The sequence below is a fragment of the Phalaenopsis equestris genome, unplaced genomic scaffold, assembly GCF_001263595.1.
Source record: "Phalaenopsis equestris unplaced genomic scaffold, ASM126359v1 Scaffold000820, whole genome shotgun sequence".
NCBI classification, from domain to species: Eukaryota; Viridiplantae; Streptophyta; class Magnoliopsida; order Asparagales; family Orchidaceae; genus Phalaenopsis; species Phalaenopsis equestris.
In genome coordinates, this window is record NW_018165260.1 from 133,629 (window position 1) to 149,241 (window position 15,613).

Here is a 15,613-nt window from a genome sequence, read left to right on the forward strand (position 1 = left end):
GTTGGAATTTAAATTGAGGTACATGTATTAGAGTTTTCATATTACACATGTATTTTATATTTGTAGTCCTCTCCAGTGAGAAATATAGCTTTGTACGATTAAAAATTTGATAATAAAACATGTTCGATGCCTTACTGTGGATGTAGGTCTTTGACCGAACCACATAAAAAATATGCGTGCTTTTTCTATTCTTAGCATTTTTTTAGCATTTATTTGCGCAATTGTTTGGTAATTGAGATAATTTGATTATTATGTGATACTTGCTATTATTCGTATAGTTCCACAATGGGTAAGACATCTGAAGGGGGTCCCTCTACAATGTGGGATAAAGAAGTCACCAATATATTTTGTGATCTATGTATAAAAGAAATTGAGTCGGGGAACTGACCTACAACGTACTTTAATAAGGAGGGCTGAAATAATATTGGTATGAGGTTCAAAGAACTAACTGACAGATATTACGATAAGCTTAAATTCAAAAATAAATGGGACCAATTAAAGAAAAAATGAAAAATATGGAAGGAGTTGAAATATGGATCTACAGGTTTGGGTTGGGATCCGATTAAACAGATAATTGATGCTTCCGCTGAATGGTGGACTGAAAAATTGGAGGTAATTTTATATCTACTCCGTGATTTGTTTGCTTTCCAAATTGGTTTTTGTAATTTTACTTGCTTAACTATTTGCTTTAAAATGTTATGTCACAGGCGGTACCTGCAGCGAAAAAGTATAGACAGTGCGGGATTGAGCCAGTATTTGAAGAAAAACTGGACATAATATTTAAATATGTTGTCTCAATAGGAAAATCTACTTTCAACCCAAGTGAAAGTACCTTTTCAGGGATGCCAGATGAATTCACTCCTGAACCATTGACACCTGATGAAGATGTGTCTAACATTAATCAGAGAGATACGGGGGACTCTAGCACAATAAAGAGACCCAATGTTGCTAAGAAAAATAAAGAGAAAGAACATGTTTTGAACACCTCATTCGATCGTTTGATTGAAGCAGTTGCAACTCCACCTATCTCTGATGCAAGCATATTAGACTGTCTGAGGCTTTTGCGTACCAATTCTGAAGTTGTTGCAGATAGGCGATTTCACGCACAGTGTGTGAAAAAACTTGAGGATTCAACTAGAATGAAAATATTCACGGCGCTTGAGCCTGAAATGCGTCTTAAATATTTGCGGGTTTTGTTCGATGAATAATATTTTTTATGGATTCATTATGTATCAACACTAATTGAACTTCTACTTATGTTGTTTTATTTTTAATATATATTTGTCATTCTATATGTGTTATTCTACATGTGTAATCTTTCTATATGTAGCAAATGAGAACTTTTATTATTAGTGTTTTTATATGTAGCAATCTACAATTGTTAATATTTTAATTTGTTGGATAGTTGAATATTAATGTTTATATTTTAAATCATTTAGGATGGATCCGCAACGTGAACGTCGTAGGAGAATGACATTTGCTACAGCCGTTGCGATATTGTTGTTGGATTATTACCAGCGCAACACTACTCGCATTCCCCGCGTGACATCCACCTTTGTTGGAGATAGATGGGTTAGTGAAATGCTTTCTGGACATCCAATAAGGTTCAGAAATATATTCAGAATGACGACACCTATTTTTATGGATCTTCTGCACGAGTTATGTCTAAATCAGGACCTTCAGGGTTCTTCTAGAACTCTGTCTCGGGAGGTGTTGGCTATAACACTGTACATTCTGGCACAGAATGAGTCAATTCGAGGAGCTATGGAAAGATTTCAATATTCATCTGAAACAATTAGTCGTTACTTTTCAAAAGGGATGCAGACACTTGTTAGCTTAGCAACTCAAATAATTAAACTAGAGGATCCATCATTTGCTACCACTCCAGAACAAATTGCCAACGATCCTCGATACATGTCATATTTCAAGGTAATTATCAGTGTTTTTATTTTTTTACATGCTATACTTTAATAATATTATTACTCTCTAATGGATAACTAAACAAAACTGTATTAGTGCAATTGACGGTACACAAGTTGATGCCCGAATACCCAACCACGAGAAGGTAGAATACATCTGTCGTAGTGGTTCAACAACGCAAAATGTCATGGTTGTATGCGACTTCAATATGTGTTTTATTTTTGTCATGATTTTTGTGGTTGCGGGCTGGGAAGGGAGTGCACATGACAGTTGAATTTTCTTCTTTGCCACTACAAATAGATCGCAGTGTTTCCCTCATGTTTCCCTCACCCCCCATCAGACCATCAGATTAGTTTTGTTTAGCAATATGAATATGTGGGATTGTGCAATTTTTTATTAACATTATTTTTCGTACCAGGAAAATATTATTTGGTTAATGCATGATATCCTATGCAAAAGGGATACCTGAAGCCCTACTTTGAGACGAGATATCATCTTCCTAATTTCGAGCGAGCTAGTGGCACAGTTCGTGGAAGAAAAAAAATGTTTAATAAACGCCACTCATCTTTACGTGGGGTAATTGAAAGAACATTTGGAGTTTGGAAGAAGAAGTGAATCATCTTACGTGATATGCTGTCGTATCCTTTCCCAAAGCAGGTGTACATTGTGTGCAACAATAACACTACATAACTTCATCCGAAGACATTCCTCACAATCAGATACAAATTTCAGTATGGCTGACAATGATGAACTCAATGTTTTCGAGCAACCAACAGGACTTGTGGGGGGGCATTTATTACCTGAGGAGGATATAAAATCTAATGATTTTGGACATCAAGATGCTGAAAGTTTAGCTGATATGATTGCTTTAAGTGAGTCTATCACAGATGCTATTTGTGGCTGTTGTTCTACCAAGTTTTCTTTTAATAAGATTATAGGTTTACATTCATACGCATTTAATTTTGATTTTTTTTTTAAATACCTTAAGCTGACATTTCATTCTTTTGTTATTTTCACAGTTATACTAACATGACCTCCAGAATATCAGGTACAGACAGAGGGATTTTGTGTTATTGTGGACTACCGTCTCCGTTGCTAACGTCACGTAAGGAACATAGCTTTGGGAGACAGTTCTATGGTTGTGCCAGAGGTGTTTCAGCTCGTTGCGGTTTCTTTCAGTGGGCTGATAGTCCCACATATTACACTGCTAGTAGTCATGCCAGCAGTTATATGAATCCGATGTTTTCTCAGGCTGACAATGCAGTCGAGGACCGACGTAGCCAGAGTCTTAAGTTAAATATTTTAATATTTTTCCTTGTTGTTGTACTTGTATTTGTACTTTTTTTAGTTCTCCTGATACTCGTTAGGATGTGAGAACTTTATGGTAACTTTTAGAACATCCCTGTCATTACCGTATGTTTCTGCACTATATGTTTCTTTTCTACCAATAAGCTATTCTGAATAAGTTGCCCCAAATAGTTTTATTAGACAGTGGCAAGAATATCATTTAACCATCAATAAGTTAGTCTGAATAAGCTGCCTCAAACAACAAGTTAGATTATTCTGATAATCTGCAGATTATCAGAATAATCTGCTTATCAGTAGATTATAAATAATCCACAGCTGCGCCAAACTGAGCCTAAAATCATGACAAAGATAATATTTCTTTTTTTTGAAATTAAGAAATATTACAGCTCGAAGCAAAGTAATCCTTGGAGGACTAAAAGTAAGTAGATGGTAAATGAGTTTAAGGGCTACAAACAAAGCCAATTTAATCCATTTAAGAAAACAAAAAATGAACCCAATAAAAAATAATGCAATCTCAAGAACTTGTGTGCATAGGAAGAAGAATGACAAGATAAATCGATAATCTTGTTCAAGGCAACTATTTTTCTGATATTAGATAAATTAAATCACATTACCTTAAAAATCTCGAGGCCGTAAATGTGGTCACTTTTGTAAGAGTACTTTCTGTTACTTGGGTCGACCAATATAGCTAATATGCCCACTTCGTCTCATTTGGTCTATTAAGATTAGCAAAATAGCAGTCCAAGTTTCCTAGGGTGGCTAAATTGGGACGAGTAAATCAAACCAACATATGGATTATCAACAACGAGTTTAAATTTTATCGTCCAATGTGTTATCAAATTGCTTACAATTGGCCATATTGAATATTGTGCACAATCTATATTGTTGTTTCTTCATAATGAACCATATAACATATCAAAATTTATTTGTAAACTCTCGAAGTTGCTCTCGCTGACTTTATAATGATTTTAGAGTAGCTTTGGCGAAGATTACTAATACAACAATTACTAACGCTTTGTAGCATGTAGTTTATTTTCATAGCACTCTTCCTAGAACCCACCAAGCAGTGCTCTGCCACCACTCCTCTGTAAGGGCAACAATCTCCACCACATATTAGTAACAAACTTAATCTCACTCATACATTTCATAACTACCACAACAACTTTGTGTTATACATATACAAATACGTCGGTACTGAAAACCAGCTGAGTAAATTCATACCTTTTCTATCTATTCTTTGTCTTCTATGTATTTCTACATGTTATCAGAGCATCATTAGCCTCATGGCACATTCCTCCATTACAACATGAGCTCCTTCACGACATATTTAGCTGCAAACACAAAAACCCCTATTGATTCTCTTCCAACCGATCACCCCATACCAGCTCAACTGAAGTTTCTCCTGGACAACCTTTGGAACATCTCTCTAACCCCTCATCAACTCCAAACCAACCCAACCCTCAATCACTGCCTCTCATACTTGTTATTTTGACCTCCAATTATTGAACTAAGGTAAAATTGCACTTTTGTAATGTGGTACCGCTCACTTACCTCCCACCTACTACTCTATTGCTTCTATAAATAGAGAGGGTGTGAGGCTTAAGAAAGTAGCTACCACAAAAGAGGAGAGAATAATTATAGAGTTAGAGAGGAGGAGAGCATCTTGAGGCCTTGTATCAAGGTGTCGCTTGAGAGGGAGGCCATAGAAGGAAGATGAATGCTCATTTGTATGTATAAGCTATGTATTCTCCATTTCTTTTACCTTAGTGAAATATTTGATTGATTCCCTCCCGTGAACGTAGATCCAGTTGGATCGAACCACGTAAACGATCTGTGTTTGCTTGTGTTCCTTTTTTCGTCTCATTTCTATGTCAGGAAGTACATATCTCATAACAATTAGCGCCGTCTGTGGGAAGATCCATATTTCTTGGCTAGAGATGTCCACGTAAATGTGTTCGCGGCCAGCGACGAAGAAGAGGAGTTCGACATTCACGAACAGAGGAGCAAGTGGATCCTGTCGCAGGCAGCCGAATATCGACAGATTCAGTGAGCAGTGGAAGCTTTGATCGACTGGATTCACACCGCAGGTTGTGCGGTTCGACGAGGCGGAAAAGGAACAGTCCACGAGTGAGGGCCGAAAATTTGCGACAGAGCTGCCAGCATCTGCCAGCAGAGGATTGCAGAGCGGGAGTTCGGTCTTGCGAGCAGCTCGACCAGAGGGAAGAGGAGGAGATCACACAGAGAAGGGCTCGAGGAGTTCCCTGTTCGGGAGTTCCCGAAGCAGGAGGACCTGAGCAGTTTGGCGAGGCTCGACGGCTCTTGAAAGGCAGTTATTCTTGTGCGAGAGGCAGAGGAGGAATTCCTGATTTGTTCCGCTGTACGCAGAGGAGTGCCTGCAGGAAGGAGGCGCGAGCACAAAACAGGAAGTTTTCTCCGGTAAACAGGTGTGATCTTTGCCAGAAGGGATCAGAGCTCTCTGTTCGGTTTGCGAAGACAGTGGAGTTCACGGGGAGAAGGTAAGAAATTTGGTGAGAATTTCTTGGACAACAAGACGTTAAAAGATAAGTTTAGGCTGAAAAGTTTTGGTTGCTATACAATAGTACAACATTTTGGTGATTTCAGCCTAATTTTTAGAAGGGCAGCAGGTAGAATTCATTGGAAGAAATCCTAGCCACGGCAATGAGTTCTGTCAAATTCAACATTGAGAAATTCAACGGGAAGAACGACTTCGACCAATAGAGAGTAAAGATGAGAGCTCTATTGGTTAAGCAGGGTGTTGTAGAAGCCTTGCAAGGGTCAGCAGTATTGCCGGCCGAAATGACCGAGAAGGAGAAGATCGACATACTGGACAAGGCCCACAGTTTGATAATCCTGAGCTTGGGCGACAAATTTCTGAGGGAGGTGTCGAGGGAGACAACGGCTTAAACAATTTGGGCCAAACTCGAGGTACTCTACCTGACAAAGTCTCTGGCTAATAGGCTCTTTCTGAAGCAGCGTCTATACTCCTTCAAAATGCATGAAGACAAATCCGTTTCAGAGCAGATCGACGAGTTCAACAAGATCATCGACGACCTCGAGAACATCGACGTCAAGATGGACGATGAGGACAAGATACTGCTGCTGCTAAACTCTATTCCTAAGAGCTACGAGCATTTCAAGGATGTGATGTTCTATGGAAGGGTGGAGACTATTACTCTGGAGGAGGTTCAATCTCTGATTAAAGCCAAAGAACTTCAGAGGAAGCATGACAGGGACAAGAAAGTCAGCGGAGACAGTCTTATTGTCAGAGGAAGATCAGACAGGAAAGATTCAAGAAATGGTCAGTACAAATCAAGGTCAAGTAAGGATGACGGGAATCAGTCATCAAGCTGATCTTTCAAGTGCTATCATTGTCACAAGGACGGTCATTTCAAGAGGAACTGCCTAGACAGGAAAAATAAGTACTAAGAAGAGCCAAAATAATAAGGAGAATAGGGAGAAAAAGGCGTAGCCTCTGATGACTACGATTCTGCTGAGGCACTGTTGATCACAGAATTTGAATCCAGTAAGGAGTCAGGAGTGGATCCTCGACTCAGGGTGTTCTTTCCACATGTGTCCTCACAAAGACTGGTTCGAGACACTGCAACAGGAAAATGATGGGTCTGTTCTACTGGGAGATTATAAAGCTCACAGGGTTGTTGGAAGTGGATAATCAGGATAAGGATATTTGATGGAGTTGAACGATTACTGAAAAATGTCAGGTACGTACCAGAGCTCAAAAGAAATCTGATTAAATCTGATTTCTTTAGATCTGATTTCTTTAGGTACGCTGGAGTCAAACGGATGCTCGTTCAAGGCAGAGAATGACTGCATCAGAGTAACCAAAGGCCCTCGTGTCGTCATGCAAGAAGTCATGAAAAAGGGGCTGCACTCTCTCATCGGAAGAACCGTGATTAATAAGTTAATGTACTGTTTGGACAGCAAACTCAAGCACGGGCTTAGGGCCCCTCAGGGGTCAGGTGGAGAGAATCTTTACTTCGAAGCTTCTCAATTGAGGGTCAAGGTGGAGAATTGTTATTTTGACCCCCAATTATTGAACTAAGGTAAAAGGGCACTTTTGTAATGTGGTACCGCTCTCCTACCACATCTCACATACCGCTCACCTACCGCTCACCTATCTCCCACCTACCACTCTCTTGCTTCTATAAATAGAGAGGGTGTGAGACTTAGGAGAGCAAGAGAAGAGATCTTAAGCTACCACAAAGGAGGAGAGAATAGCTAGAGAGCTAGAGAAGATGAGAGCACCTTGAGGTCTTATATCAAGGTGTCGCCTGAGAGGGAGACCATAGAAGGAAGATGAGGGCTCATCTTTATGTATAAGCTATGTAAGATGTATTCTCCATTTCTTTTGCCTTAGTAAACTATTTGATTGATTCCCTCCCGTGGACGTAGATCCAGTTGGATTGAACCACGTAAACGATCTGTGTTTGCTTGTATTATTTGCGTCTCATTTCTATGCCAGGAAGTACATATCTCACAATAATACTAACATCCACCATCACAAACTCTTCCAATTCACCCTCTTCCCCCATCACACCTTACATAATCGTCCCACCGAACCCCATTTACTCCTCAACCACTATCTCCCAATCCACTGAACTAAACCCCTCCATAGAACCACCATCTCCTTTAACCTAACCCCTTCCCGGCCATCACATGCAAACACGTTACAAAACCGACCACCTAGATCCTCGTCAGTTCTTTACCTCACTCAACAGCTCCCCACTAAATCCACTTGCTATTCCTCAGCTGCCAAACACCAAAACTGGTGCCAAGCAACGTCGCCGAATTTCAAGCTCTACAATTGTTAGGTACCTGGACACTTGTACCACCTTGACCCAATCATAACATCCTAGGCTGCCAATGGACATATGACATCGAATACAATGCTACTGATTCTATTGCTCACTACAAAACTCACCTTGTGGCCCAAGGCTTTAAAGAATAATATGACCCAGACTACATTGAAACCTTTCAGCCCCGTTGCAAAACTTCCTGCTATGCATGTTCTGCTCACTATTGCTCTTGACCCACCAATGGCCCATTCTCCAGCTTGACGTCTACAATGCCTTCTTACATGGCCACCTCCACTAAACTGTATATATATGGCTCTACCATCAGGATTCACAGACAACGACCATCCTCATCACGTATGCCTTCTCATTAAAGCCATATATGAGCTTAAAAAAGCTCCTTGACAGTGGTTTGCCACACTATCCAAACACCTTCAATCAATCAAATTTCTGCCTAGCTCAACCGTTACTTCTTTATTTTGCCTTCATTATTCTAATATAGACATGTACATCCTCATGTATGTGGATGACATCCTTATTACCAACACCCACTCAACTATCATCCAATCCACAATCAACAACCTAAAAAGCCAATTTCACATGAAAAGTTTGGGACCTCCGTCTCAATTCCTCGGCAGCACAGCCAAAACCACCTTCTATGGTCTTCATCTCACTCAACCCTCCTATGTTGAACACATACTCAGCACAGCTGGCATGCTTACCCCAAAAACTGTCACCAACACATGTCTATCCAAACCCAGTTCACAACCATCAGATCTCCACTTCATTGCTGACCCATCCCTGTACCGTCAACTCGTAGGATCCCTACAATACCTCACCATTACCCGTCCGAACATCTCCTTTGCTGTGAACTTAGCATCCCAATCAATGCAGCAACCCCCACCAAATTTCATTTTCAGCAACTCAAAAGGCTGTTTCACTATATCAAAGGAACGACGGCGCCTATGCTGATGCTGATTGAGTAGTAGACCCGTCTGACCGTAAGCCGACCTCTGGTTGCTGCACATTCCTCGACAACACTCCCATCTCCTGGTCTGCCAAGAAGCAACCCACTGTTGCTCGATCTTCCACTGAGACAGAATACCGAGCTTTAGCTTCAGCGGCTGCAGATGCATTTGGCTACATCATTGCTCAGTAGCCACAACCCACTCCCCTCCTCTCTGATAACACATCCGCCATAGCTCTCCCCAACAATCTAATCTTTCATTCTTGAACTAAGCATATCGATGTCGATTGCCACATCGCTAGTGATTACATCAAGCAACATCATCTTACTGTGCATGACATAACATCTCCAGGATCAAGTGACAGATCTCTTCACCAAAACTATCTCAAATGCTAGGTTTTAACTTCTCAGATCCAAGCTGATTATCCTACCTGAATCGATCAACTTGCTGGGGGATCTTAATACCACTGCTCCTGCAAACCACCAAGCAGTACTATGCCACTACTCCTCTGTACCAGAACAATCTCCACCACATATTAGTAACAAACTTAATCTTTTCCATACATCTCATAACTACCTCAACAACTCTGTGTTATATATACAAATACCTTTGTACTGAAAACCTGACTTGCTTAGTAAATTCATACCTTAATGAGTTAGCATTTATTCTCTTTTCTTTTCTTTCTCTGTTTTTCTACAGTTTATTCTCCTTTTTATGAACCTTGAGACATGGAAAGTCACTTCAATTTCTGCTTGTGATAAATGAACTTGTATCACAAACATATCCTTCCAGTAGTTGAGAAAGAACAAGAAACCTATCTCAAAGCATTTATATATATTACTCATCTTTATCAGTATTATTTATTATTTTCATTGAATTTGTTTAGTTTTCTTATTTAATTTTCGATGATTAATTTGTTGGTTGATTGTGACAAATGCACAGGTCTGTTGCAATTCATCTTGGGGAAGCATTCATGAATATCGTTCCTTCCATTACACGGCGAGGGCTTTTTTTAAGTCCAGCCATATGGCTCTACGTGAATTCTTCAAGGTACTTTTCAGGTCGGCACTGTTAATCACTGTGCTTTTGTCAAGTGTGAGAAAAATCTTAGTTTAGAGACTGGTTGATTGATAAATTATGGATGGGGTTCTTTTTCAGCAATGTTTGTTTTGAAATCGATGTTTTGCTGAGATTTTAATATTACTTTGAGTGGGGTTAAACATTTTCTTACTGCAGTTTTCAGGTTTCTTCTTGTCAAATCACGTTAGAGTTTTCAGCCAAGTTTTACTTTAAACTTTAAAATGATGTAAACTGAGTACTCTGTTGGTTGCTTGAAGATATAAAACATGTTTTAGAAAATAATGGTTTGTTTTCAATCATTTTAATTGTGAACATGAAATCTTCACTCTACTTAATTGAAATCCAATTTGATTTTTAAGCATATCCAAAGAATTGCTGGGATTATTATAGTAAATTCATCATGTCTTAAAACGTGTTTCTTACTTGAAGCAACCAAATGGGCATTTTAGCTCATTTAGATTGTTTGTGAAAGCCTTTTAGGAGGGATATCTTGGTAAAGTAGTTTTTTTGTTCATCACAAGTGAAGGACCATGGTAACATAAAAAAGATACACATGAAGAAAAACTGTGGAAGGATAGCTCATAAATGTTAAATGGATTAGTCATAGCACGAGTTGCTCATAACCTGGAAGAAAGCACTATGACTTTTATGTTTTTGTCATCTTATAGCCTATCCATTAAGGTAAAGATAAAAAAGTTTTTTGATTCATCCTTCTATTCATGGATGAATGAATTAGTTTCTACAATTTTTAAGGACTTGAAGGCTCTTGGCTTAAAGCTCAATATGCATGAACAATTTGTTTTTGATCTAGAAGCTTATACCTTAACACAAAGGTGTCAAAGGTTGTGCTTTATGAACTAAAGAATAATGAATCCATGACATTCCCAATCTCTATTTGATGTATTTCTATTATATTCTGTCAAAGTTTTGATAAAAAGTTGAATTCTGAATATGCTCGATGCATTTTACGTTTGCTTTCATTCCATTAAATAATAATTTTATAATCTATTTTAGGTACAAAATATTATGTATAATCTAATAATCTATTTTAGGTAACTTAATCATATTTCTAATCTAAATATTCAACTAAAATAGAAATAAATCAGAATAAAGATATTGAAAATAATTTAAATAAGGAAGCTCTTAATTATAGAAAACTCCTAATTTAGCTGTCTGATTTCCGTCCTTCCTGATTTACACCCTTCTTCAAATTGATGCTGACTGATCAGGAAACATCAATTTGCCAACAAGAAACTGATAACACTATCAGGACCAACAATCCTCAAGCTGTGAGCGCCGAAGCCGAAAGTGTCGAAACCGAGAATGCTGAAGCCTCAAAGAGAACTCCTGAAACATAACATGATTTGAGCAAAGAAAATCAAGAAATATTTTATCACTGTCGTCCAGAAATTTGAATCATAGCCACAAGAAGGATCCGCTTCCAGTTACATGATCCAAATGCTACCGATCATAGCCTACAAATAGGATCCAGTTACACGATCCAAATGCTATCAATCATAGCCTAAAATTAGAATCTGTGTCCTGATTAAAATGTTACCGATCATAGCCCACAAATAAGATCCAGTTACACGATCCAAATGCTATCGATCATAGCCTACAAGTAGGATTGGCGTTCTGATCCAAATGCTACCGATCATAGCCCATAAGGATTCAGTTACACAATCCAAATGCTATCGATCATCGCCTACAAGTAGGATCCACATCCTAATTCAAATGTTGCCGATCATAACCCACAAGTAGGATCCGCATCCTGTTATACGATTCAAATGCTATTGAATCTTCCCACGATGACAAGGACGATTTGTTTTTTGTTTTCTGCTTTCCACGCCAAAAGTGCTGAAGTCGAGATGCCGAAGCCGTGAGTCTAGGAAGGAGTGTCGAAGCCTTCAATTCTTGAGTGCGACGAAGAAGCCGAAGTTGAAACGGACGAAGCCTTCGATCCTTCGCCTCCCTGTCGTCGATTGTAACTCCCAAAATGAAGGCCATGCTCCACTGCTTTCCTCACTTCCGAGCCACAAGTAAGACTGAACCAGGCCCACCTCCCTGTGCTGCGATGACCAGACTGCTACATACGAAGACCACTGCGTTGCTCCCGAGTCATAGGAAACCAAAACAACATTGAAAAATTTTCTATTGCCACTCTCAATGTTCCACCTTACATCCCAATACTTCTAACTTATCCTTATATAATATAAGTACTTATGGTACTTGATAGGCATACATGGTAACGTAATTATCAATGAACTTTTTCTCAGGAACTATTAAAAATGTTCTGAAATCCATATTCTTCTTCGTCAATCCCTTCGATGCTAACATACAAAAGATCTTATGTCTCGGGGCAACTCTCCTCTCAAAGTGGAAAGAAAGTAAAACCGGTTGTTCATCCACAGAAGAAGGATCAAATTTCAATTTTTCACAAAACAAGCTATAGTTTGCTTGATCTTCTCCTCCGAATAAGACATGTAGTAAGGATACTTCTTGAATGCGCTTAAAGTGTCTTTCTGAGACCATCCGAAGCTGCCTTAAAAATCCAATTTTTTTGGCCCATGAGGATTTGGAAAGTACAGAGAGAGCATTGATTTTGAGAGTGAACAAAGGCTTAGATGCATCAAAGCCGTATGTCTTCAGCAAATCAACTGATTCGTTGAAGTGGGCGGGACTCTTCCGGCCTGAAGTGCTGCTTTCCGTTCTTAAGCTAGGGGTTTTTTCAGATGGGCGAATCAAAACAAAGATAGAGTTTCTCCATTCCCACAAGAAGGCCAGCTGAAAGGGAGTCTCGATGGTTCTTTAACGACTATCGGTGGTTAGGGCTATCGGTGGTTAGGGCAAAAAATCGGTGGTTAGGGCAAAAATTTGGCTCTGATAACATGTCAAAGTTTTGAGAAAAATAGGTAGAATTCTGAATAGGCTTGATGCCTTTTCCCTTTGCTTTCATTCGATTAAATAATAATTTTACAATCTATTTTAGGTATAGAATATTATGTATAATCTATTTTAGATAACTTAATAATATATATTCCTAATCTAAACATTCAGGTAAAAGGGAAATAAATCAAAATAAAGATATTGGAAATAATTTAAATAAGAAGCTCCTAATTAAGAAAACTCTTAATTTTGCTGCCTGATTTCCGTCCTTCCTGATTTACATACTCTTGATTGAATGACCCTTAACCTATAGTTTCAGTGTTCAGTTTGTCCTTAATTTTATCTACCTTATCCGTTTTTCACCCATGAGTATTCTGTTGTTTACTTTTTTATTTTGTTTGATTTTTGCACTTCTATTTGAATGTGTAGTTTTTTGTGCAGTGAAATTATTTTCTTTTCATGGACAATTTAGACCTTTGTATGTTCTCCATATATTTTGTAGTTTAATTTTTTACTAAGTATGAAATGCTAACTTAATTGATACTTGAGCTTAAATTTCTTTCACAATCTGTTCAGTGTGATTTTGCATGAGATTGGGTGTACTTGTTTGTACAAGTGCAACCCACTCCATTTTTACTACACAAGGTAGCATAGCCACAACATACAACAACAACAACAGCAATAAAGCCTTAATCCCACTACGTAGGGTCGGCTACATGAATCCTTTTTCTCTATTGCGTCCTATTTAGTGTCATATTTTCATTTAGTTCTAATAAAGTAAGATCATTTGTTAATACAATAAGCCCAAGTCTTCCTAGGTCTACCTCTACCTTTCTTAACATAAATCGAATCTAAAACATCTACTCTCCTAATCGGATCATCAGATGGTCGACGCTTAATGTGACCAAACCGTCTAAGACGACTTTCTCTAATTTAGTCCGTCACAGGAGCTACACCCAACCCTATCACGGATATAATCATTTCGCATTTTGTCTCTAAGTGTAAAGCTACTCATCCACCTAATTATTCTCATCTTGGCAACACATAACTTAGTATTATGCTTCTCTATTAAAGGCCAACATTCAGCGCCATAGGGCATTGCAGGTCTCACCACCGTCTCATAAAATTTTCCCTTCAGTCTAAGCGATACTTTTCTATCACACAAAAGGCCCGAAGCATTCCTCCACTTTAACCAACCAACTTGAATTCTTCTATTAACATCCCCATCTAAATCACCATTGTTTTGAATAATAGACCCGAGATATCTAACTCGTTCACATTTTTTAATAATTTGATCACCCAAAGTTACACTTTTGTCACCAATAATCACCTGAAAAAAGCCTTATCATTGTAGATTAACTGTATTGCTAGTCATTTCTTGTGTAGTAAATATATGTTTTTTTTTTGAGCTTTAAGTTATATTATATTTACTTTAATCATAGCGCAGGCAAGTGAATTTGGCTAACAAGTTTAATCATTAGATGTTTCTAATTGTATTTGTTCTAAATTATTAGTTACTGTTTCCAGCTATTGCTTTGGGGGACAGCACTGTCACCATTGAGGAAGTGACACCTCGTGTTTTTCCGTCTGGTCCTCTCTTTCCTTCTGAGGTCTGAACTTTTTCTTAAATTATTTGCTTTCCCATGTTAATTTTCTGGCTGATGGGACCTTTTTTAATGTCTTTGCTAATATATCCATATGTGCAACCTGGTTTCTTGTTTAAGTATAGGGACGCACAGTAGAACTTTTTGAAAAGAATACGTACTCTGTTGTTAACATTTTTGACGTTACCTTGCGACCTCAGCTTAATGTGACTGGTGTCGTTGAGGTATGAATAATGCATTTTTATTTGTCTGTTGTGTGCCTTTAATTTTTGAATTATTTTGTATGTGGTTTTTGTTTCCGTCCAGCAGATTTAATATAATGAGAGGATCATCTTCTTCATTATCATCATATCATCATTGTCATATTAACTTTCAGTTTATGCTGGGTGTCTCAAATTAATGAATAGTTTCTCCTTGCGCACAAATAATTCTAGGTGCCCGAAGGAAATGGTTCTGGTGTAGTATGGGATGATGTTGGACATGTAGTGACAAATTATCATGGTAAGAGCCGCCAAATTAGTTTCTTGGATCTCCAATTTGCAAAGTAATTACTCAGTTTGCTAGCATCTAGGTAATTAATTGTTTATGCTTTTAGTATATGGTTGAGAAAATGTCTTCTATTGCTAATTCCATTTTAAAGTTAACACATTTTTATGAGATATATTTGACTATTTGTTTATTCTTGCTGGTCTTTTTAGTGGTTGGCAATGCTTTATCAAGGAATCCACTTCCATATCAGGTTGTTGCGCGCGTTAATATTCTTACTTCTGAAGGGTGAGTTTCCTTGCTTGAAATTTATAATTCAAAACAAGTTTTTACAACCGCTAAGCATGCATTTGTGGATATTTTTTTTATATTTACGTTATGCTGTGTTGCCGGTAACTTAAAAAGGATACAAAAGAATTTTGAGGGAAAGCTCGTTGGTTCAGATCGTGCCAAGGATCTTGCTGTGTTAAAGGTGTGTTTTTTCTCAACATTTGTTTCATTCTATATGTTCGATAAATCTTAGTTCAGC

General features: G+C 38.3%; 1 protein-coding gene across 1 annotated transcript in view; it reads left to right on the forward strand.

Annotated features, from left to right (window-relative positions):
• The window catches only part of LOC110031450 (protease Do-like 8, chloroplastic), a gene marked incomplete at its 3' end in the record, with an annotated part of 51,068 nt that overhangs the window by 6,424 nt on the left and 29,031 nt on the right, over positions 1 to 15,613 (forward strand). Inside the window, 6 exon segments of the mRNA XM_020734649.1 lie at positions 9,971 to 10,089; positions 14,522 to 14,604; positions 14,724 to 14,822; positions 15,033 to 15,099; positions 15,297 to 15,372; positions 15,490 to 15,556. Coding sequence (XP_020590308.1) covers positions 9,971 to 10,089; positions 14,522 to 14,604; positions 14,724 to 14,822; positions 15,033 to 15,099; positions 15,297 to 15,372; positions 15,490 to 15,556 — 511 coding nt within the window.